This window comes from Botrytis cinerea, chromosome 7 (genome assembly GCF_000143535.2).
Source record: "Botrytis cinerea B05.10 chromosome 7, complete sequence".
NCBI lineage: Eukaryota > Fungi > Ascomycota > Leotiomycetes > Helotiales > Sclerotiniaceae > Botrytis > Botrytis cinerea.
In genome coordinates this window covers 787,796-811,591 of record NC_037316.1, presented here as the reverse complement: position 1 = coordinate 811,591, position 23,796 = coordinate 787,796, and the positions used below count along the sequence as shown (strand labels likewise).

Genomic DNA, 23,796 nt, shown 5'->3' with positions numbered 1-23,796 from the left:
CTCAAAGGACCTCCCAGTTGCAGGTCCACAAAGTTACTCGAATTAAACAAATGTGGACCATTATCGAATATGCTTCCTCCTATGTTCATCCCAAGGGGTGACCTCATCAAGATCATCCTCATCATCACTATCCTCTACTGTATAAAAAATCTTCAACGGACTGCTGGGTGGACTTTCAATCTCTACACTAGCTCGCCGACTTATGCTTCCCTCTCCCTCTCCCACCATCGATCCCTCCGAATCTCCATCCACCACCTCTCCTACCATTTTTCCATACTGTACTTCTGATAACCTCAATCCCGTGAGCTGTTCAATCTTCGCAATACTTTTCCGTTTCTTCACCCGTATGAATTCTCTCACATATCCCTGTTCATTCTCTTCTGTTTCTTCTTCTCCTGCTAGATCATCTAGCTCAGGAGGATACGAGACTCCCAAACCATCTTTCGCTTCCTGTCTTTCATTTTCACGCTCTTTTCCTTTCGGACTCGTAGATCCACTACCGCTATAATTTATATCCCCAAAGGCGGTATGGCTTGTTAGAGGACTGACAATAAATTGTGCCTCGTGCTCTAATCCGCGTTTCTCCGCTTCCAAACTCTTGCGTCGTTCGCGCTCAACGAGCATACTTAAATCGGGAGACAAGATATCGGGCATGAGATTTGCGGAATTGTGGAATTCGCCATGAGCACGAGTAGCTGGGGGTGTAGTAGCTGCTATATCAAATATCAACTGTTGATCTTCTCGTTCATCATCTATGCGTTGACGTTCCTCGGCACTGATGGGAGAAATGGGGAAAATTAACTCCGGCTCGCTTTTTTGTCGCGTTTTGGGGGTTACTGCCGGTCGTAAGTGTAGGGTTTGACATTCCGAGGGGAAATCGCAGTCGCGGTAACAATCTTTGCCTATCTTTAATGGAGGGATGAAGTGTGGGTTGTGCAGGGAACGAGATTCGGTTTTCAGGAGAGAGATGTCCCGTCGCCAGTGGTTGTAATGTTCCCAGCCTGTGTAGTCAAATTCGGCGCGGCAGCCACGGGGTTGGCGACGGCGCTTCTTTTTCCTTTTGGGGGGAATCAGGGAAGAAAGGGAGCTAGTGGAGGGAGATGGGGATACGGGAGAGGCAGTCTGTGGGGATGGGGGTGGAGTGGGCATGGAACAGAAGTAATGGCCATCTTCGACTATAGAGTACACGATTAGTAGGTGAAGTGCATGAGGGGAAATGAGTAAATCTTACGGCAGCGACGGGTGACTCCAAGACGATAAACGGAGTGACATATGTGACAGCGCCAAATCCATGGGTAAGGTATTGGAGGTGAGGGTTTGTGAAGATGTGGCGAGATGGGTGGGCTGGGTAGCAGGCTGCGTTGATGGAGTCGTCGAGGTGGAGTTAGGGGGGAAAGAGGCGAGGGGTGGGATGTTCCATGTTTGAGAAGAGAGGGATAGCTGGGTACAGTTATATATGGTGGTCGGCGATCCATCATACCTTATTATGATATCCTCGTTGAAGTTGTCGATCAATGATGAATTATTGATGCGCGGACCTGTGGAGAAACGAGATAGAATGGATATTGATGTCCGACCGAATATTTCTTTGTTCGTTACTGGGAAGCTATTTCAACAATGTATTCGTTCCTGCGTACTGGAGAAACTCATTCAACGCCAGCGGGGTCGATGGTGAAGCTCTAAGGGTTCCAAGTATAACTTCGGTGTTCTTCTCGGGAAACTTTCCAGGTCTTCAGTCACACATTCCGTCACCGTAGCAGCAATTCTTCGAAACGAGAGCCGTGTTAGAATACCCTGAGGCTCCGACCACAATGTCAATAGCAAGATTCAAAAAGGCCAATCAATTCAAATGGTAATCCTTATTTGCTAATCAAAAAGGTGAGATAGAATGACAGGAAACTAGAGGAAAAACAAGCAATTGAAAGAGAAATGAGAACCTCTATAGATGAGCAATTGAAGATACGCTTTTCAAAATCCCCTCATTTTCAACCATTTGGTCAGGTTTCCCATTTGCTGTTGAGCCGTCTTTGTTTGTGAGGCGTGATTTCTTTCAGATAACTATTCCCTCTAACTAGATTAGAGATGTGTGTAGTTTACCAATGTTAGATGGGCAACAAAGAAATAAATAATGTTGGAATGAGAAGGATTCAAAATGACGTTTCAAAAGCGATACGAAAGTTATTGGTTGGATGGTGGGCTAACGTAGGCCAGTAAGCATCATACAAGTTGGTATGTTATCGATATTCCTGCTCGTAATGAGTTTCTAGATAACTTATTGGGACATTCGACTAACAACCCATCGGATGTAACATAACATATGAGATAATTCAAGCGTTGCCAAGTCCGATGGTATGTAGGTTAAACCAAACTGCCCGATCAACTGTGCTCTGAACTATAATTCTGGTGGCTCAATATTCAGATCAACATATCTGAACATCGGTGTTGAGTTTCCAACATTCGAAGTCACTAGACACAAAGCGAAGTTGGGCTCCCTCATGTTTTTGGTTTCAAAGCTCTGCGATCCTGTTGGGTCGCTTTCTGGTTGTTGGTGGTCCACCGCCCGGTCTCGGGTGGTCGATTGTTTTTAACCAGCACCGTAACGTAACAGCGAGTGCTGAGCAATCACGTATCCCAAGAAGACAGTATCAGGGTTGAAATGGCTTTGACATGGTCTTGACGTCGATATCTTCAATATATAGGTGCTTTATGACTATGGTCGGCATGTCAGTACGAGTTCTTAAACCCTGCGTTCAATATACCATGTGCTGTAGATTCTTCAGTGTCGGTGATTTCGAAGGTATAAGCTGTGTGATGTATGATAGGAGAGGTTGCGTGTTTCTGTACGTTCTTTCTTAGTCTATGAATAGACTGTCTCTGTATAGGATAGGTGATATGCTGTAGTGTTTGCGATAGATGAAACCGAGAAGTATGATGGTCCCGAAAGTCCAATTTCTCCAGTGCTGCAAAATCCAGTTTCTAGAAACCCAACAGAAGTTCCAGAGTATGGGAATCGCTGCATAGCCATGCTGCTTTATTCATTTGGGTATTTAAGACACCAGGATTCGATAGCCAAGAATCAATTTGAGGCATACAGCAAGCATTCTCAAAGTATCTCGTGCTTGAAAGCCGTTGCGTAGGTTATGAATGGACATGCGAGTCAAGAAAATAGCAACCCCGATATGCAGAGGTATCTATCATGTGACAGATGGGAGTTAGATACAAGATTTCGAAGTTCAATACAAATGCTTGGAAGTCGGATAGTTGAGGCTGAGCAATCTCTGAAATGACATTGTGGTTGACAAAAACAGCTCCCAAACTTCTTCAAGGCACGAACTATTCGTGAAGCACTTTCAAAAATGATCCAAATCTAGAATCAACACCATTCTGTTTGCATAACCAATAATTCGGATGCTTGGATCATCAAGATCATGTAGTTCAGAGAGTTGAAACTTTCGGTGAAATTGAATTATGAAGCGAAGCATACAGGAAAGGAATGCTGGAAAACAGTAGAGGATAATGTATAATAAGAGAGGTGATTAGGTTACATAATATCACCACGTGACGCGTAGCGATAATCCGACTGTGATGCTTGATGTCTCTTGACGTCGGTACACTACCCGGGCCATTGTCGTTATCATTCATCAATTGTCAACCGAGTCCAACAATCTTGAATATCGGATTGGAACAGTCTCCAGAATCTCACATTCCAATATCCACTCAGATTCGGAGACACCACCTCATCTGCTGGGCAAAATCAAAAGAAACTGAGTGGTCTAGAACAATGACGGCATTCTGATGGTGTTCGAAGAATCGAGCAGTAATATCTGTATCCGATGGCCCTATAATGATATATTGAAACTTCTTGCGAGCAGCAATTATGCGGCTTATTGTCCACCCTTGTTACATATACGTACGTACGTGCCCCCTTGCTTGTCAGAGTAGCATTGATTGAGACGTCTGTAATTAGCGTTTACTGATAGCTCATATTTGCAAGGTAAATGATTGCTTCGATGAAACCATACACAGTAAATAGGCATCGATCAATCTGTAAGCCATCACACTCCTTTGCGGCCCTGCATTTGAATGTCACCGTGATTCGGATCCACCACGTCTGCCAATAACTCTCAGTGCGGGGGTGGGTTCTGGTGTGGAATTTGGATGCAAGCCACCCCATTGTTAAAGCAACTTGGAGATCTAGTTTCTGGTACCTTCATACTGAGTATGTTAGGATATGCTGGATTGACTTGGTCTTGTCTTCACATAGTTCCACCTTTCTGAGGTCAATGGATATACATTGGAAGTGGTGATTTCTTGTATGCATTTTCTGGATACATTGTCTAGTTCATTATTCTATTCGAATATCCATTCCTGCCGTATGAACACGATCGATATTGAGATATTACCAGCTCCAATTCTGCGCCAGATTTAAAACGATTCTGATTTGATACTGACTCTCCATGCTGATTCGAAGGAGTGTTCCCTGCTTCTTTCAATTCTTTGAATATCATGAACCTGAAAAGACGAATCTCCCGACCCACTCGGTGTTTTGAACGTCTCAGACGGGGTGTTGCGTTCATGAATTTGGATCCATTCTCCGCTCTCGTACGCAGAGAAAGTCCTATATCCAAGCCAAGCTCTTCTTCCATTATAACCTTCAAATTCAAACTTCATATCGATATTTCGTAGGCGATTTGATTCTGGAACTATTGCTACCATCTCGCCCAATCCACTCTCTTCAATCTCTCGGATCCTCTCGGCCACTTTTGCAGTTAACAGACTGTTCCATAGACCTTCCTGCCTATCAGCCTGGTTTAGTAACAGGATAGCTTTGTTTCTTATGCGTCTATGTCGACATTTCGTGGCTATCAAGAACAAGGGCTGTAGTATTTCGCTGTCTAGTGTGAAACTTGCGGCTTTACGACCTCCTATCTGGATATCTGATGGCGTACGGATGATCTCGGATGCCCAATTTACCATCGCCTCGAATTCCAACTGAAAATCGTCCCAAAGTAGCTCACTCGATTCGTTAAACCTCGCAGAATGTGTTGTGGATGTCGTGACCAATATTTGAGTCATGGTTTTGTGTAGGCGGAGAAGGTCTCTTGCCCTCATTTCCATTGGGCTGACTATCTCAACATTACCTCTTTCGGTTGACATGCATGAAAATGACTCAAACGCTCGGTTCCAATTCTCGAGATGAGCCAACAATTGAAATTTGGTTTCCTGGCTGGTAGGGAGAGGAAGGGGAACGCCATTATACATGGAACAAGATAGAAGATTCCTTGCGCTATATGTCCAAATTGATTCCATTGCCTCGCGCGCTTGTTCAATATTCAAAAATCTGTCTGGAATAGAGTTTGGTGAAGACCCAGATTCGCCATCAATTATGCGTGCCCTCGAAGTTAAAACCGAGGCTTGTGTATCTAATCTGCCGAATAACATACGGAATATTGAGACGGGAATATGATCTTCAGGCAGATCATGTGAAATAGGAGCTGAGTGTCCGGAGACCTGTAGCTCTGAAAATATCTTCACTCCGCCGTCGATATGCGCCAGAGCAGAGTTGTGGTGCCCTCTTAAAGTCTTCAGATGCATCATAAGTTGGGATTCGAAAATTCAAACAAATCAGTGGAAGTTATGAAGACACTTACCTCGAAGCATATGAATAGTATGCAGGTTGTTAACGCGATATTTGCCGACTTACATGTATGCTTGGACATGTTCGGTTGCACTAGACAATTTATTGCCTTCACATATTGACGTACGGCAAAGGAATTTTCCTCAGTATCGTACCTTACCTTGGAGATAAATCTATCTTCCAACTCAAACCTCTCATGTAAAGACCCGAGCGCAATAGCTGCATGTCGTACAGCCGGCTCACGATGTGAAGCTTGTAGAACGAAATAATCCCAGAACTTTGAGCCAAAGCAACCGCTAAGCTGAGGCGCAGTTTGTGTGTGGAAAAAGTGGAACGAATGTTGTTCCTGGTCACTGACAGCTAGCGACGGGGACAAAAAGTCGGGAACTATTGTAGGTAGTTGATGTGTAGCACGGCTGGAAGATTTCGGGACGATTGAAGACGAAAGCGCACTGGGTTTGGGGTTTGGACTAGGCGTGCAATGAGCATAGCCGTCACATTGACGACCTGTTGCAGCACATTTCCTACATCCAGGTCTCCCTTCGTCGCATTTTACATGGCGAACCCTACAAGAAAGATGTCAGTTGATGGGTTCGTGCACAAAGTCTGGGTTTGACGGTGTTTTCTAGAAGAAACTTAGAGAATGGGTGGCTCTAATATTGATGATGTATCATCAAATGAGATCCCAGCTACCAAAAGAGTATTTTGGCCTATTCGGAACTGATCGAAATCAAGAAAGCAAGATGTGAAATGTGGACTCACTTGCAAGTTTTGCAGCCCGTCTTAGCTCTTGTGCTGAATGCCCGAGAGCGTTTAGGAAGCTCCTTCTTTATAACCTGTTTTGTCGAAACTTCAACCATTTTGAAAGATGATAGCGAATGTTGATGACTACTCAATCGAGATGGCTCTCCATACACTTTCACAATTCTCACACATTCATGTGTTACGGTCAAGGATTTATGATCAGCTAACCAGTCCTGATAGTTGCTTGATATAAAGATTTCGATGATAGTGTGCTGGCTGGACAGGCTTATGAGCAAAATGGGAGATGGATTTTCTCGCAGATAATTAATTCAGCGATTCATATACTATTTACTTTATGTTCAAGTATGGCCAGGTTAAGCTACAAATGATCCACTCGATTAATTTACTGACCGGTCGCCTTATATGACCATGAACGGATGGCGAAGTATCCATTAGCCAAATTCTTTGGAATTTAACATCATGGTATTGGACTCCACACTGCGCTGGTCTTGGAGATACCGGGATTGCCGTTCCAAATGGGAACTATGGGCGCATATGGAACAGGCATTCTCGACAGGCATAGCAGGGTCCACCACCCCTTGACGTTTTCGTGGAAGATGAACGAGCTAGCCAATCATATTTACAGCGAGCTATCCCAAGAACCAAACTTTGGGTTTAAGGCTATAACCATATTTGGAGAAGCTTAGGATCTTGAGATACAATGAGAATTGAACATCGTAAGATATCAACGGACCGTTTAGTGAACGGAACTTCCCTCTCTCATTCGAACTCCCGGCTAACAGAGTAGCGAGACTCTTCAAATGTTCCCTTTCTCGCAGTTGTGTATTTATTATTACCCTACCGAACTTCTACTCAATGTAGAAACCTATCCGAGATGCAGGGCAGCACGCATACAATAATCAGATTGTATTTGTCTCCATTTTTCCGGGCTGTACTATCACGTTTTTTCTCTAGCCCCTTAAATCCGCCAATCAATTTACCACGTCTGTTCAAAAACCAATGAAGTGCTTCATACACATGGAGTATTGTTATGCCGTATTACAATCCATTTTTGGTTGACCTAAGAATGGATGTATTCACAGCGAGATGACCACTTTACTTTATATTGATATTGCTATCCTCCTCCTCCCCGCAACTCATTGGTTGTGTCAGCCACAAGATAACGGCTCGGATCATTTTGCGAACGTTAAATCGCCTCCTGGAGTTTACTCCAAGCACGATGTCCACAGAGTTATCCGTCTGTTCCAAAGATAGACGAACTTTGAACTCGGATTTTGGCACCCCTCTATCTGTCTGGCTGGTGGCCAAGCCTCAGATCTGCAAAGCTCACATAACTCGTGCCAGAACCTTTTTATCTTATCGATAGGCGCCCCATCAAAATTGAGAACTAGCTCGAATTGATAACCGCGATGATATCGACACTTTAGGAGTTTATTAGCGGTAGTAATAAGCTTAATTGGAATAAATGCACAATGCAGTAAGCAATAGTCACAATTCGCTAAAAATATACAAGAAAGTATCGGGTGTAACCAACCATCACTTTATATATCGTCCGAAATACTTTTCTCGCTTCACATTACTGGTATGAGCTTCATTTGCCTTGCTCCTCCTTATGTTAATAAATTCGGCACAGGAAAGATCAACTCAAGGTCCATGGATATTCCGAGGTCCAGCACGACACATGATTTACAGAAGTTCAGCTCAATTTTTTAAATCGCAAAGAAAACAAAGACAATGTCCTGGATGAGTATATGATTTCCGTTAAGAAGAGCTCTTGGTGGCAGTTACAATCTTACGAGAACTAGCAACTTGTTGTTTTGCCGTATCGACGAGCCCTTACTCTTTTCACTTCGTCCGCCGCTTACGCAGGATCGTCATAGGTTTCTGACGTCGCAAATTCATGGTAATGCAGTGCAAAATGTTTAGCCACACAGTAAGCACTGTATTGTCTGGGCGTGTGTATACGTTGACCGCCAAGAACTTTTCTTATGGGGCATACATGCCGCTGGTAATTTTCATTTTGAATCGTTTCAAGTACAATAATTAGGCATGACTAAATATTCGTCGCCATCGAAGCATTTATTAAACTCATGTTCATGCACCACAAGGCCAAATCCGTTTGGTATCCTGACATAATCTTTCTAAATTCGTTGCAAATGGTGTTGCAAATGGTGTTGTACAACATGCAAATGAAGACGATTCCCAATCGCCGTTGTCCCCCATGTTACATGATTAAATGCGGGGGAATTGATTAATCAACGTGAGATTGGTTTTTTGGTGTTCAGCCACCCGTGATGTTCTCCGGGAATCACATACCAGGCATGGGGTATTGAAGTTAACTATAAAGATTTGGTAATATGCTCGAATGGAGGATTTTCCTGAAGAACACCTTCTATTGTCCCTACCTTGTCAATCACCTTGCAGGAACCGAATTTATTCGAAGCATTCAAATCTTCATCAAAGTCATGGATCTTGAGATTGGAAACGGAACTTGCCATGTCAGACCAAGTCAGCAATATCAGGTTGTGGATCTACGGATGTACGAAAATATGACAGTGCGATGCTTGCAAGCTCGTAGGGACCCTGTGAACTATTTGTCCAAAATACGATATCCTAACTAGGAAAGCATGAGAATTCGCTTCAAACTAATAGAAGCTCATGGTGAAAGGACAACAAATTTCAATCCTCCATATTATCATCCTACGCCCCGTCCTCTAACTTTCCATGGGAATAAATCGAATGATCAGTCTGCAAAGTTATATATAATCCTGTCATCCAATTACTTTGATATTTAGTTATATTCCTTGACTCCGCAATGACTAAGAAGAGGTCCGCAGGTCTAAACTTGGATATCTTAAGTCGGTGCCTAATTCTTATGCATTCCAATTTCCAAAAGTCAACCTTTCAGTAAATGAGACTACGCAGAGCATGACGAAGGATGACGGAAATCTCATGTTTGCAATCCCACGCTCTTATCTAGTTGTCACCTTCAATCATCTGGATTCGAGTCCTTGCTCTAGCCACAACCTCACATCGGCGACTCTCGAAACCGCCTCTCGGAATACGATGAGCTAGATACAGAATAGTCATCTGCGAAACCTTCGCCGCATCGACTGGTACATCTAATCTCCTGGGTTGAGATGGCTATGGAAAGGCAGATTGGAGTAGATTGATGACGTGCTGATGTTCATTCGCGTACTCGCTCTTCTTTTGGAAGCACCTATTATACCAATCATATGGAGATATAAGCGAATATCTGATTGAAATCGGTATCTGTGTCTGCTTCTAGTATTGGACATATCCAAATGGTGATAGGTAGCATGAAAACCGTGGGATTGGAAATATGATGAGCGTAAATATCATCAGTGATGTATGGCGCTAGGATATCATACCGTCATTGCCAACACTAAGTGATGTTCAATTACTGTTCCATGTCCTAGTATCTATCAGTCAAAACCTCCATGGTCATCTGCGTCTTTATGATTAGAGACGAGAAGTCGAGAGAAAGCGACGAGAGGCCGATGGTCAAGTGAAATCACCAACCACACCCAGCTTCACCAGAAAAGGAGAAGCAGTGCACCTTTTCCAAAATTCACCTCATTGAGGGTCCAACCAATAGATTTCTATCGAACCTTCACGCATCTACCGATCTTGGCATTCCGATGCCTCGGATTACCGATTCTTAAAGATATCTCTCTACTCATCGTTTACAGGACTGATGAACCGTTGTGAGAATTCGATATGGTAGAATTACAACGTAAGAACCGCAACGATGTTTTACTATCTATGTAGGTCCTACTCTTAAAATTCATCGAACAACCACGCTACTCGGATAGATTTCAACGAAAAGCCTCCTTCAAAATCTCAAGAGTTTTATAGGTATAGATAACTTATTATCCATTTCAACGAAGAGCGAAATTCAGTCTCTGCTGGAGGAGGAGGAGGAGGAGGAGGGGAAGAAGAAGAAGAAGAAGAAGAAGAAGAAGAAGAAGAAGAAGAAGAAGAAGAAGAAGAAGAAGAAGAAGAAGAAGAAGAAGAAGAAGAAGAAGAAGAAGAAGAAGAAGAAGAAGAAGAAGAAGAAGAAGAAGAAGAAGAAGAAGAAGAAGAAGAAGAGGAAGCAATAAAGAATAATACTCTGCTTTCTTCCATCCATCCATCCATCCATCCATTCCATTCCATCCCCTAGAAAGATCAGCCTAACCTATTTCTCCATCGAAGATATCCCTCCCTCCTTCATCCCCTCAACCATTTTTCAAACGATGTTCAATAATGATAATTGGGTATGAACACCCATCCACATCCACATCCACATCCACAAATCTCAAATCTCAAATCTCAACCCGAATCACTCATTATCCATCATCTACTCCCATCCCCAAACAACCATCCCTCTATTCGAATCTCAAATCTCAAACCCTAAATCTCAAAGTACACACAGACATCTCCACCACCTCTTCATCTTCATCTCTACCTCCCCCCCCCCCTCCAATTCACCTCATATATACAAACCCCACAAATTAATACTTTTCACCAACATACACACATGTAAATATAAAAAATCATCTCATCATGTCATATCATACCATATCATATCTCATATAAATCCATCTAATTACCAGTTAGCTAGCTACCCAACCATGGATCAATATGTATATACAAATTTCTCCCTTCTGAATCCCTCTCCTCCCTTCTCCTTTCTCTCCCCTCCCCACCCCCCAAAAAGAGAACAAAGTGTAAAGATCAATCAATTTCATACTCATACATCATACTACATCACCATTACTATTTCATTATCCTTAATATTCCACTATCACAACACTTACACATACATCCACACATACATCACAAACATATCCAAAAAAAAAAAAAAAAAAAAATAAAAAAAAAAAAAAAAAAAAAAAATAAAATAAAATAAAATAAAATAATCCAAACATCAATACATCTTTTACACTACTCATATTCTTTCTATTCTTCATTCAATAGTGATCTGTTGATCTCTTAATATCATATCAATATATCTTTAATGCTAATCTTTAATACTAATCAACACTGATTGATATAAACCATCACACTCACTTACTTCTCAAGCAGGTTCTTACTTTCTTTCTTTCTTTCTTTCTTTCTCCCTTGTTTTGTTACTAGATAGGTAGGTAGGTAGGTATGTATGTAGCCAAGCAAGTAACCTCTACATAACAATTCCCTATTCCCCATTCCATCCATTCATGCGTCCATGCATCCATCCATCCCACCAATCAATCCCACCCCATCTTCCCTCACGACCGCAACAAAAACGAAAGAACGAAAGACAAGACAAGCAAAGCAAGAGATATGTGATCAATCAAACATCTTCAGATTTGATAAAAGTAAAACCCCAAGGTACAAAAGGTAAAACGCCATGCATGCATGCATGCAAGCTATGCCCGCATCTCTCCCTAAAGGAAAGGAAACTCCCATCCACCCCAAAATCCCCCTCACCACTACTACCGCTAGCAGCATACCATCTTCCCTTTGGCATTGTTCAAATTCAAATATCCACCCCCATCCCCAATAGTATGATATGAATATGAACATGAATTTTCTCCTTTCTCCCTTTTCCTTTTCCTCGCTTCTCTCTCATGCAATACCGTTCCATTCCATTTCACCTCGACAGAGAAATGGCCTGAACTAAAATAAGCATGTAGAGAACCCCACAAGCCAGAATCTAAAAAGGTAAAAATCGACCAACGCAATATCCGCCCGCAACTATCAATCCACTCAGAGTATCCACCCATCCATTCCACCTAAACCACTCCATTTCCATGGAAAAAACGCCCTATGACACCAGCCTTAACATCTTATCCCATCCATAATTTTCGCATTTCGCACTATCTCTCATCCACTCATTCTTCCATCCTCAAATCTTCCGCCTCCGCTTATTACTAGCGTTGTCATTCACATTACTATTTCCATTCGAATTTCCATTCCCATCTCCCATTGCATCTTCCGCTGGACTCGTCGACTCGCTACTCGCTACCGTCTCCACAATCCTACTCGCTCCATTCCCATTCGATCCGTTACCATTCACACTTCCATCATTCACACCATCCATACCAACATCAAAATGACTTTCTCCACCACCATACCCACTCCCATCGACCCCATTACCAAAATCATCAAAGTTAAAACTCGGATTTCCGGGACTACCTCCACTATAAAACGCCTGGGAGTCGAAAAATTTATCTAAATCCAGATGTGAATTATGAGGATCAATAGATTCAGCACCATTAAAATATGAGTCGCCTTGAACACCAGGAATAGAACCAGAAGGACTGAGAGGTGTAAGATTTGCAGAGAGACTTGCGATACGATCACTCTGCTGTTGTTGTAACCCCATCAAGTTTTCAATCTCAGCTTGAGTGTAGGCCATTTGTGCTAGATCCGGAGCTTGAGGTGCCGGGCTCACCAGTGCATTGTTGGAACCTGGAGCTGATGAAGTGCTAGCAATGATATTAAGCATGTTGCTGCGCTGTTCCGAGGTGAGCGGGGAATTGCCATTGGCGTTTTCGTAATGTGTGAGCATATCCGGAAAGTCCATGACATTATTCTCGGGTCGACTTTGTGAATTAGCGTTTTGAATAATGTTCAACATATCTCTTTGCGGTTCAGTCTTCGTTGTCGTACTATCACTGGGAGATTCGAAAAGCTCTTCAACTGTTCCGGAACGTGGAGTAGAATACTGATTCCTTGGACTAGAATTAGCGGTTGAAGCCTCGGTCACTCGACTACTTTCTCGTTCCGGTGGTCCTGCTGTCAATAACTTTTGAGTTTTACGAATGACCGGACTGACACTTCCAGCTGGTTGTTGCTGCTGAGGAGTTCCAAGATCACCGATATCCACAACATTGCCTTGTTGTTGATGTGGACCTTGTTGATTTAACCCAGTTTGAAACATCCGAGTAATATTTTCAGCTCCTTGTCCATCCAAACTTCTGTTGTAAACCGTAGCAAGAAATGTGAGAATAGCATTGATCGAACTCTCATGACGTTCATGAAGATTTTGAAACGCGATGGCTTGTTGATAGAGTTGATTATGATCCTTTCTCAGGCGTGCAATGGCTTGTGAAATGGTATTTTGTTGTTTTTGAATATCAGAGATTTGGCCCTGGACCACTGCAATCTCTCGTCGTTGTAATGGCCCAGATTCCGGCGCGGCTGATATTGCTCGATGTGTGGCGGCATTGTTGGTGTAATTACTCTGACCAAATTCTTCAATATCTCTTGCTTCATCATCACTATCCCCATCTCCCATCTCCTCAGCCTTTCCTCTTCTAGGCCCCTCCTTTCGAATCTTATTCGTTCCACCCTTCGGTTTATTAATGAGCCATAGAAGATTTGGATGTCCACGCTTGAAGTAAGGATTGTAATATTCACTCGGGCTCTTATTTTTCCTCTCACTCGCCTTCATCGAATTGTCGGAAAGTCCTACTCTCTTGTGGAAGCCATACATGTTAAGTTGTCGCACGAAAGAGGCATAATTATTGTGCTTAAACAATTCCGGAATCAACGTTTTCGCAAACTCATCTTCATCCAACACCACAAACGAATCACCTCGATCAGACCATCGTATAAGTTCCGTATTCTTCGATTCGTCAAGGAAGCTATCAAGGAAGAAAGTTAGCGCAAACAATCCCACGAGAAGCTCGCAAAAGATGAAGCGCTTACCTGCTTAGCTTCTGCACAAATGGTGGGATCTGTTTTCTCTTTGACTGAGCATCTCTTTTCGCAATCGCAGCCTTTTCCTCCAAAGCTTCAATATCATCGTTTTCCCCATTCACCCCATGCCCATTCTGTAAATCCATCATCGAATCGTCAAAAGGTCCCCAAGCATCAGCCGAACCGTCGTACGTCCGCGGCGCAACCAGTTGGCGATTGTTATTCACATTCGGACGGCGAGCCAATTGTGTAGAATGAGTTTGCGCGGCAATGGAATGGTCAAAGCCAGTGGTCGTTTGCGGTAGGCCGGCATTCGCTCCAAACATATTCATGTAATTGCTCGCGGTGGGATCTGCGAAATTCTGAGAATCAGAGTTTTGATTCCAGCGCAAGAATTCGGCACTAGGTAACTGGGTACCTGCATTATATGTTTGTTGCATCTGCGGTGTTTGAATAGTAGACGAGGCTCCCGGTGCAGCTCTTTTTCTGGGATTGGTGGAAGACATATGAGGAGAATACATTCGATGAGGCGTGTGTGCGGAATGGGCGTGGAAGTGATTTTACCGGATGTGTAGCTGTCGTTGTAGAAGTAGGTAGAAGGGCAGGTGAAGGTGGAGGAGTGAGCTGTTGAGTAGAAATGGAAATCGAGCAGCGGTATTGTGGTGCCGTAGCAAACGATTCACGGGTCCAAAGTCGAGGCTACCTGCAGCCTCCCTAGCGACTTCAAGCAGAGGATAGATGTGCGACGCCAAACTCGAAGATAAATGGACTGCTCTATGGTGGAAGTGGAAAATGTTTGCCTTTGAATTTTTTGCGATTGTCGCGGGAGATTCTGGTAGAGGCTCGGCACGATGGGTCGATGGAATTGTGCAGGAAGGATTGAAGGTATCTATAAATGACGATGGCGGATCAAAGGTATGGACGGAAGATGTGAGTCAATGGTAGATGTGTTGAGATGATTCTTAGAATAAGTGATTGTTTCAAAACAAAGGTTGAAGGGGGTGGAAATAGGTGGTGGGGTTATGTATGATGCAAGTTGATAAAGTTGATATTCCTCTCTTCGTTGTGTGTTTTGCTTGATTGTTCGGTTTGTGATTGATTTCTTCACCCTGGAGAGGACTAATTGTGGGAAGAGAACGATGGGAATCTCAGTTGCATGGGAAGTGAAGCCATTTTTATAAGTTTTATTAGATTAAAGTTCAGTTGTGTTGTGTAGTTTATTTTCCATATGGATTCCTCCTCTCTCTATCGAATCTGCGGTTGATGGATGTGTTTTTCATCGAGAGAGGAAAGATACCTAGGTCGAGGAGGTGAGTGGAGACTTCATATCTCTCTTTCTCGCTCCCTCTCTCCCTCTTGTATATACGCATAGTTGCTCTCTATTTATATACATATACATATACATATACATATACATATACATACACATACACATCTACTCTCGCCTGCGAATCCGAATCTCCGGAGCATGTATCTATCTAGCACGTACTCTCTCTCTCTCTCCCTCTCTCTCCCCAAGCCAATCAGTAAAATTCCGTCTTCAGTCTTCACTCACCCATCAGCCTTCAGAAATTTCACCCCCCAGCTTTCAATCGATGATGACAATGCTGACTAATACACAACAAGGCTGACCAATCAAACCATCCATCATCTGTCTTTTTCCCTTCTCCTCTCCCATCACCCATACATGCACACCCATACACACCCACACCACCTTCCACCTCACCCCAAGCACAAGTCCCATCCTCTGATCATGATCGATAAATCGCCAGGACATCACGGATTTTCACTCTTCAATTATATAATACTTATTCCTAGCCTAGCCTAGCTCGGTCGGTGGGTGGGTGAGCTAAGCGGGGAACAACTTAAGTGAGTGCACTAGCCTAACGGACAAGGAGATACAATACAACAATAAACAATCATAAATAATAAATAACAAATTTTAATAACCAAACATATATACATACAATTCAATACAACATAATACAATTCGTACAGTTCACATAGAAACAACTACCTCGATGCAAACACCTACTTGACCCAAGTTATTAAAATATCCATCTAGATCTAATCTCTATCCATCCAGATAACTCACAAATATATCACATATCTTCTGCCCAGAGTCAGAATAATAAAATGAATAATAATCAATCCATCACGCTCCCCTCCTGCATCACATAACATAACAAAAGGAGTCCGGAGTTCCTAATCCAAACTCATATCCAAATCCATATCCATATCAGTATCATAAACGGACTCTTACCTACCTACCTAGGCAATTCTCGGTACCATACTATTGGCACTTATCATTTCATCTTTTCCTATCATACGTGGATGGACACATTCTACGTTTGAGAACCTTTCGAGTAATAATTTTATCCAAAAAAAATAAAAATAAAATCTATATCCTCAAGATAAAATTAATTCCAACTTCATTTTCATTTTCATTCAACCTCCTCCTATCTATCTATATTCCAATTAATGGGGGCAAGCCCCCAAACCCCCATAGCTCGCTACGCTCGAAACTTTTCTTTGAAATCTGAAATATTGATCCAAATAGTTTGCTTGGAGAACTTTCTACTTCATGGTTATCCTTGTAAACTGTCACCACAGCCGTGGTCCCACGGACTGCCAAGAGATCCAGATCACCTCCATTCTCTCCTCTCTTTACCTCATCAATTCTTCTTCTTTCGACAAGTCGCCTATTTCATCATCTTCATTGTTCACCGTCGCATCATCTGCATCACTTCGGAGGAAACCACTGAAGCGTCAATTTGGCTTCCAGAATCACAACCAGAAAGATCTCTCTTTCAGCCATCTCAGACCTTTTCGTCATGTGAACCATTTTCAAACTTTCTCTCATCATCATTGCCATGCAGAGTCTTACTTAGCTCCTCTCCCAGCCAAAGCCGATCCTCTCGCTAATTTCTCGTTCCGCTTGATATCCCATTCTCTACCCGTCGAACCTCCAGCTTTCGCATCTCTTTTCGCCTTCATTTCCTCCCTCAGCGATTTAGCTTTCTCTCTAGGATCAATAACCACCAATTCTTCTTCGGCTTTCTTCCTATAACTGAGATCCTTGCCTAATTTGTCCTCCTTGAAACTCAACGCATGAGACATCCACCCTTTGTCATTGAAATCTTCTTCCTCTTCTTCTTCCCCTTGCGCTTCCCATGATTGACAAGACTGACAATTTGCAATAAAGTGTAAATCGCACAATGCAGCTTCTTCATCATCGTTTGTTCCATTTTCCTCGTGTTTAGATTCAGCTTCGTCATGTGATACAGGCTTAGCCACTTCCTTTTCAGGTGGTGCAGTCTCCAGTTTCTCTCGAAATGCTCGTAAGATATCTAGAGATGCTTGATCGTTACTAGCATTTGATTTTCCATTTGCATTGCGCTTTCGTCCACGAACAGATGTTGCTGGAATCATGGCTTCCAAAGCGGATTTCTTCTTCTCAGGCTCGGGAGCTGTTTGAACATTTCGCTTCATGGATGCTTTTAGTTCCGCTATTTGCGCATTTGTGCGATCTAGCAAAGAGGCAACCTTTTCAACTTGAGGCTCTGGAGAGGAAGAAATATCTCGTTCGAGTTTTGCGGCTCTATTGGGCAACGGTTTGGGAGGTGCTCTTGCTTCGGGTTCCGGTGACGATTGAGGAGATTCCGATGATCGTGCTTTGGGAGCCTTCTTTCTCGATGCGGATTTAGCCTTAGGTTCCGGTTCCGGTTCATTATCTGCAGTTCCATCGTCCATTACAACCCTCGTATCGAATTTCGCTTTTTTCTTGACAACTGGTTGTTCCACCCCTTCCTCCCCATCATCCCCAAAACTCAACAACTGTTTCCCAGCTTTCCTCTTCTTCTTCTTTTCTGGAGCCTTCTTCTCGGGAACCGCAATTTTTGCAACCCTCTCCCTCCTAACCATGTCTTTAAACGGATTCACCAAAATCTCCACCCCCGTAATCTTCGTAGGATACAACGGTCTCTCTCCCTCTCCACACTCTGCCTCCCCCATCCTCGCCAAATTATATATCGTCTCTCCCTCCACCCTCCCAAACAACGTATTCTTCCCCATCAACTCAGGCGTATCTCCAAGAGTCAAAAAGAACTGACTCCCATTCGTATCCTTCCCTTCATTTGCCATCCCCAACAATCCTCTCCGATTATATTTTATCCTGCTATGGAACTCGTCCTTGAATCCCACTCCTCTCGATCCCGCATTTTGACCTTTTCGCTCTTCCATCGGCCACACGCCATTTTCTTCGGAAAATGCGCCGCCATCGTAAATCGATTCTCCACCAGATCCAGTACCTGTAGGGTCACCACCTTGCAGAATGAAGCCCGGCACCAGTCGATGAAACACCGTATTATCGTAATAGCCATCGAGGCAATGCTGCAGGAAATTGCGCGATGCGAGGGGAATTTGTTGCGCCCAGAGCTCGAGAGAGATGTCGCCAGAGGTGGTGTGTAGAATGCATGATGCAGTAGGTTGAGGTTCGAGGTTGTAGAGTGATGACATATTGAGCTGTACAAAGGATCAAGTCCGACAAATTAATGAGGCCTTGTGAGATGTGTTGGATGCGATGGAAAAGATGTCAATCAATTATTTGACTTCTGACTGAATTTCAATGGAGCTAGGGTAAGCTCAAGCTTACATAATCCTCTTATTCAAAGCATAGGTAAGATTGGATAAGAAACCTCAACTGCCAATCAGCTCCAATAACCAATCAAGATTCACATTAGTAGTTCAACTGACTGTCCATCTATATCCCTTCAACTTTCATTCCAGATTCCTTTTGCCAATCTGATTCACGAAGCACATCTCATCACATCCAATCAACACACTATTGCTTCATCTAGGATATATTTCTCAAACGTTCGATGATACCAATTCCCATCTGTCACAGACAACATCCTTGAACCACATGGGAATGTTTCAACTTCTGCTGTTCAACATATGTATGTATGTCAAGCCAAGGGGCTCGGATGCAAAGTAACCTTCCGTACGGAACGGAAGTCCCAGCCCGAGTGATATCGAAACAGCGGTGAAGGACAGGAAACAATCGGGATCTATATTGTCAAGAGGATAGTCACAATGTGGTCGATAGAAAAATTTGAGATAGGAATGTATCGAGTCAAGAATAACAACTGGTCACAAAACATAAAACAACAAAATAGAGTAGGCGATGAGTGATTGTTTTCCTTATATCCTATTATTTCCCCACCGCCAGACGCCGTGATAACATGATAATATCAGTTGCAGCACAAATTCAAGCGCAAAGGGTGCATTGAAGTCCTACTCCGTTTTCCATCCAATAAGAGTCAGAACCTAACACACCCTGAAATCAAACATGCACATATGGCCTTCAAACCCCCCTTCTGAAGCTCTAATAGTCCCAGCAACAACAGTACAAGAATTTTCCAACTTCGATGACCTAGAGGAGCAGTAAACAAGTAAAGTACAATGATTTCGTATTCCTCAATCAGCCCTGTAAATTCAACTCGAGAACCAGCGAGTAAATATCGATGCTGGTTGGAGTCGATATATGGAATATCAGACCAAGGTAATTTTTATAATTTTATAGCATGACAAGACGTTACGGTCGTCAATCGTGGGTAGAAAAGGGGTGTGGCGAGCCCCGGTTATTATCGGATTCATCGTCCAAAGACGTTAAAATAATCCGGATCCTAGTTTTGATGGATACCGAAAGGAAGTCATAGTAGCGTTTATCGTCAAGGTTGCCCAGTCGATTTAATGGTATCCTAGTTGATTCGTTATATGTCGTCGTTCGCGGAAGCCAATCGGTGATAGTATTAAGCAAAATTTGTATATACCGCGAGCAAGAATAGGTCTAGAGCCCAAGGGCTCCCAATCGGGAGCTCAAGGTCACAAGTGTAATTACAGTAACAAGAGCCGAGCTTGACAAGCCTATTTTGAGGCAAATCAGAAGCTCTGAAAAGATCGCATGGAAGAGAACGTGTTTCCGCCGAGGGAAATGGGGTGACAACTAAACGCCGCTGCCCGTAGTTTGACGTTGTAATAGGTGGGAATAGATCGCGTCAATTGCTCTAATGTTCGTAACGTCGTAAATCTCTTGGGGAGTATTACATGAACCGAGATGCGGAGGTGAATCCATTTCGCTCAGAAGAATCTGACTTTCGGTTAGCTAGATATTTTCAGTATTGATTAACACAACTTACCATCACTACTTTTGCTACCATGACCATTTTGTCTGTTGCGAGAAAACCCTGATCCCCATTGATCACTAGTAGGGCCTCTCGGTTGTCTCTCTGGAACCGCGCTTGATCCATTTCTGGAGCTGCTATCTTCGAGGCTTCCATTAACTGGACGCTGGCTTCCAATGGGACCAGCATTCGATGTGTAGCTATCTCTTTCTTGGCCAATGCGTCCGGGCGCGTTCGAACGGGGTTGACGATCATATGCAAGTGACATGTTGCTCATGCCGTTGGCAAGGAATGCGTCATCTCTAAGACCCAAGGGTCCTGCAGAGGTAGGAGTCAAGTTAGGAGTTCCACCTGTAACTGATCCGAGACCATAATCGTTGCCTTGGAACCTAGCGATATTCTGGGTCATATTAGCTGGAAAGCTCGCCGAAGATGGTACAGGCGATGGCGTGTAAGAGCGCAAGTCCGCAAACGATTTGGCGGTTCGTAAATTACGATCACCACTGAGCAGGTCACGTACCCCTGGGGAACCTGGGATATCCAGAAGACCGGAACCTTGTCGGCCGAGCGTATGCATTTGGTAGGCAGCGTCGTTGGCTCGCTGCTCACTGAAATCGATCGTCGCAGCTCGGTTGAGCCCACGACGTTGGGATTCGTTGTAATATCCAGCTTGAATTTGGTTTAAAGGTGGGCTGGCAAGCTTGGGCTTGACAATTTGAACTTGACGGAGTTCCCCATGCCCTTGGGAGTGGTGATCCAATCCCATGTTGTGAGCCAAGGTGTGGATTATCCTTCGATCGGCAGGAGAAACTGTAGGCGCGAATGTTAAAACTTCTCTTTCGGCGTCTTGTTTGAAGAAGAGCAGCTCAGTGTAGTAGTTCAACGTGGTTGGATCATTTAAATCGTACTCTGCTGCAAGAATGTTAGTTTTGTGCGCGAGAGGGAGGAATGAGCACTAACCAGCCGTACCATTGGTGGCGGCAACATTTTGACGCATGTTTACAGGTGAAGGGGATGTCGTTCTCAGGCCGGAATTCATAGAAGTCATAGATCCTGCAGTATGAAGGGAGCCTGTGGAGATCACATTTGGTGCGCGATGTTGCTCTTCAAGTTGACCGCGTCTTTCTCTCTTGTCACGTTCGATTCGATCGCGCTCTGCAGCTGGAAGCATCTTCTTGTACTCGACTCGGAGCTTTCGTCCTTGCAAGTCCATGTGATTCAAGGCATCGATGACTTGTTGCGTTTCGCGAGCATCAGTAAAGTTGGCGAATGCCAAACCCCTGAAAACACCATTATCAAAGTGGTAATTAAAGGCATATGGCAATGGCAATCCCATATTCGACATCATTTCAGTCAGCTGTTCTTTCTTTACGGCAAAAGGAATATTTTTAATGACAATAGCGGTTGGGATCAGCTCCTCGTGGTCGCTTTGCTGATTTGGTGGTGGTGGTGAACGATGGGCATGCTGAGGTTGTTCAAACATGCCAGACAAGTTATGCTGTTGTAAGGAAGATTGGGTGATTGGACCGCCGAGGGATGGAGTACCTGGGTTCATCCAACCCTACGAAATTGTCAGCTCAAATCCGAGGGGGCGCGCAAAATTCGATTCGTAAATGATATAGGGGGTAACATACAGATGGAATTTCAGCTCTGCGAGCTTGTTGTTGTTGAGGTCTCATACGGCCTGCTGTGCCCATTGTACTCGCTCCATTCGCACCTCCATAGTTCCAAGTCTGACTTTCGTAGGCATAATTCACGTTGCTGGAAGGACCTCTATAGCCGGCTTGGTTTCCGTTGTACTGTGATGCGTCTTCAGAAGCGTAAAGTCCGGCTGCATTTTGGAGAGGTGCTTGATAATTGTCCATAAATTGTCGCGATGACTGGCGATTAAGCGTCATGTTGCCATAAGCTCCTCGACTGCTCGCTGGCGATCGGTTTGGAGGGTAATCCTGGAACATCTCGGAATACTGTTGACTCATCATGAGTGGCAGATATTCTTGAAATGTTAAGAAAGAGAAAAGAAAAGTTTGTTGTGATGCAAGGAGCCGGTGGGCACGCTTGTCAAAGCTTTAGTCCGAAGTGATCGCACAGTAGCACCCCCGAAGATTCTGAGAAAAAAAGAGCCTTCAGATGATAATTTCTCGCACCAAGTCGCGATGCGTGATTCTTTCGCGGGAGATGTGTGCGGTGTATCTGACTTTGGGTGGGCAAGATTCTCACGGACGGGTATGTTGGAGCAGTTTTTAAATTATTTTTGATGTGGGTGGTTGAATAATAATTCTGACGATAGGTATTTTGTACTGGGGGGGGGGGGGGGGGGGGCTGTATGTTCGCTCTCCTGACTGTGGGGAGATTGCGACCAGAAGTTAATTGGAAGATTGTGAAATTGGCCTGTGGCTACAGTAGAACGAGGGATAGATCAAGTGTCGCTCTGGACATTATATGGAAGAAAAGAGAAGCGACGCCGAACAGACAAGCTTGGGAAGATTTTAATCCTGGAGCACTGAGTACTGGCGGCGGGTTGGGAGGGAATCGAGGAAGAATGCAGAATGGAAGAGGAGAGGAGAGAGACTTTCTTCGAGGTGATGAAATGATGGAAGGGGAGAAATCTGCTTTAATGATTTTATTAAACCTGGGAAGAGAAGCCAGAAAGTAACTCCTTAATGGAGCTAATCTGGAACGAGGTTAGTTTAGATTACTAGGCCCTCAAACCATCGCCATCCACAATACCTAGCACCTACGACTGATTATAGTATAAAGTACAGACACACACAGATAGATGGAGATGTACAGATGTACGGTGCTATACACACATACATGCCTAGGCCGACTCGCTTCCAACGATCATAAAATTGAAGGGGGAGGGGAGGAGGAAGGGGAAGGGGAAGAGGAAAGGGGATGACGAGAAAAGTGTCGAATCGAGGTAGGAGATGTGATTGATTATCGATCAGGATCTAGATAGACACCGAGGGGAGCAGAGAGATAGATCGAGAGATAGCGAGCATGGCATGTTTTTGTTTATTAGTAATTCTAGTAAATTTGTTAATCTAAATGGGAGTCTGTTCGGAATCTCTTCTATTTGTTTATATTTATATGTAATGTATGTAATGTATGTAATATATGTAATATATGTAACTATACCTAGTTATATCTATAAAGTTAATATATACACACACATATATATACACAGTTTTGCAGGAGAACGTGGACTTCAACGTGAACACTGCTTCCACTGGAACCGAAGCAGTGATTTTATTAATCCAAAAGAAAAGATCGAATGAGCTGATTCAACAAGAATGAATATACTTTTCCGTTTCCTTTTTCTCCATTTCTCTACGCCGTCCGACCTATATCATAAATCATAATGCCGACTTGAGAAGTAGTGACTTTCGTCATTCGTTCGAGCTTCCGTCCATACAGCCATTGCAATTTCCCTCCTCGAGATGTTTAAATCCCTTTTACTTTTTTTCTATTTTAAACTTTCCTTGCCATTACTCATTCATGCGTCCCGTGACC

General features: G+C 43.6%; 5 protein-coding genes across 6 annotated transcripts; all 5 read right to left on the bottom strand.

The window, feature by feature from the left end:
• Window positions 1–18: 18 nt before the first annotated feature.
• On the bottom strand, window positions 19–1,991 carry BCIN_07g02140 (hypothetical protein). Its single transcript, XM_024693904.1, has 2 exons — window positions 1,232–1,991; window positions 19–1,175 (listed from the first exon to the last, which is right to left on the bottom strand). The coding sequence occupies exons 1-2, from the start codon at window positions 1,476–1,478 to the stop codon at window positions 61–63; spliced, it is 1,362 nt and encodes a 453-aa protein (XP_024549693.1). The 5' UTR covers window positions 1,479–1,991; the 3' UTR covers window positions 19–60.
• A 2,145-nt stretch (window positions 1,992–4,136) lies between these two features.
• BCIN_07g02130 (hypothetical protein) lies at window positions 4,137–6,840 on the bottom strand. The gene is made up of 3 exons (XM_024693903.1): window positions 6,401–6,840; window positions 5,652–6,204; window positions 4,137–5,583 (listed from the first exon to the last, which is right to left on the bottom strand). Exons 1-3 carry the CDS (start codon window positions 6,496–6,498, stop codon window positions 4,426–4,428), a joined length of 1,809 nt encoding a protein of 602 aa, XP_024549692.1. The 5' UTR covers window positions 6,499–6,840; the 3' UTR covers window positions 4,137–4,425.
• Window positions 6,841–11,344: 4,504 nt separating this feature from the next.
• BCIN_07g02120 (hypothetical protein) lies at window positions 11,345–15,819 on the bottom strand. Its single transcript, XM_001558698.2, has 2 exons — window positions 14,105–15,819; window positions 11,345–14,040 (listed from the first exon to the last, which is right to left on the bottom strand). Exons 1-2 carry the CDS (start codon window positions 14,614–14,616, stop codon window positions 12,297–12,299), a joined length of 2,256 nt encoding a protein of 751 aa, XP_001558748.2. The 5' UTR covers window positions 14,617–15,819; the 3' UTR covers window positions 11,345–12,296.
• Window positions 15,820–16,448: 629 nt separating this feature from the next.
• Window positions 16,449–18,721, bottom strand: BCIN_07g02110 (hypothetical protein). Its single transcript, XM_024693902.1, has one exon. It carries the CDS (start codon window positions 18,611–18,613, stop codon window positions 16,979–16,981), a length of 1,635 nt encoding a protein of 544 aa, XP_024549691.1. The 5' UTR covers window positions 18,614–18,721; the 3' UTR covers window positions 16,449–16,978.
• A 436-nt stretch (window positions 18,722–19,157) lies between these two features.
• Bcpin4 lies at window positions 19,158–23,339 on the bottom strand. Of its 2 annotated transcripts, XM_024693900.1 has the most exons (5): window positions 23,022–23,339; window positions 21,915–22,954; window positions 21,241–21,841; window positions 20,296–21,192; window positions 19,158–20,246 (listed from the first exon to the last, which is right to left on the bottom strand). In XM_024693900.1, exons 2-5 carry the CDS (start codon window positions 22,260–22,262, stop codon window positions 20,200–20,202), a joined length of 1,893 nt encoding a protein of 630 aa, XP_024549690.1. In that variant the 5' UTR covers window positions 22,263–22,954; window positions 23,022–23,339; the 3' UTR covers window positions 19,158–20,199. The 2 variants fall into 2 exon arrangements, with proteins under 2 accessions (XP_024549690.1, XP_024549689.1); XM_024693901.1 differs by having other exon boundaries at window positions 21,915–23,339.
• Window positions 23,340–23,796: the final 457 nt, after the last annotated feature.

Bases quoted from the DNA above. Each gene is read 5' to 3' on its own strand.
- BCIN_07g02140 (XM_024693904.1), bottom strand. From the start codon at position 1,478: ATGATGGATCGCCGACCACCATATATAACTGTACCCAGCTATCCCTCT. The intron at 1,176-1,231 runs GTAAGATTTACT...TGTACTCTATAG, and splicing joins TGGAGTCACCCGTCGCTGCC to TCGAAGATGGCCATTACTTC.
- BCIN_07g02130 (XM_024693903.1), bottom strand. From the start codon at position 6,498: ATGGTTGAAGTTTCGACAAAACAGGTTATAAAGAAGGAGCTTCCTAAA. The intron at 6,205-6,400 runs GTGAGTCCACAT...TCTTTCTTGTAG, and splicing joins ACGGGCTGCAAAACTTGCAA to GGTTCGCCATGTAAAATGCG. The intron at 5,584-5,651 runs GTAAGTGTCTTC...ATGCATCTGAAG, and splicing joins TACTATTCATATGCTTCGAG to ACTTTAAGAGGGCACCACAA.
- BCIN_07g02120 (XM_001558698.2), bottom strand. From the start codon at position 14,616: ATGTATTCTCCTCATATGTCTTCCACCAATCCCAGAAAAAGAGCTGCA. The intron at 14,041-14,104 runs GTAAGCGCTTCA...CTTCCTTGATAG, and splicing joins TTTGTGCAGAAGCTAAGCAG to CTTCCTTGACGAATCGAAGA.
- BCIN_07g02110 (XM_024693902.1), bottom strand. From the start codon at position 18,613: ATGTCATCACTCTACAACCTCGAACCTCAACCTACTGCATCATGCATT.
- Bcpin4 (XM_024693901.1), bottom strand. From the start codon at position 22,262: ATGATGAGTCAACAGTATTCCGAGATGTTCCAGGATTACCCTCCAAAC. The intron at 21,193-21,240 runs GTTAGTGCTCAT...ACATTCTTGCAG, and splicing joins CGCCACCAATGGTACGGCTG to CAGAGTACGATTTAAATGAT. The intron at 20,247-20,295 runs GTAAGTTGTGTT...ACCGAAAGTCAG, and splicing joins TGGTAGCAAAAGTAGTGATG to ATTCTTCTGAGCGAAATGGA.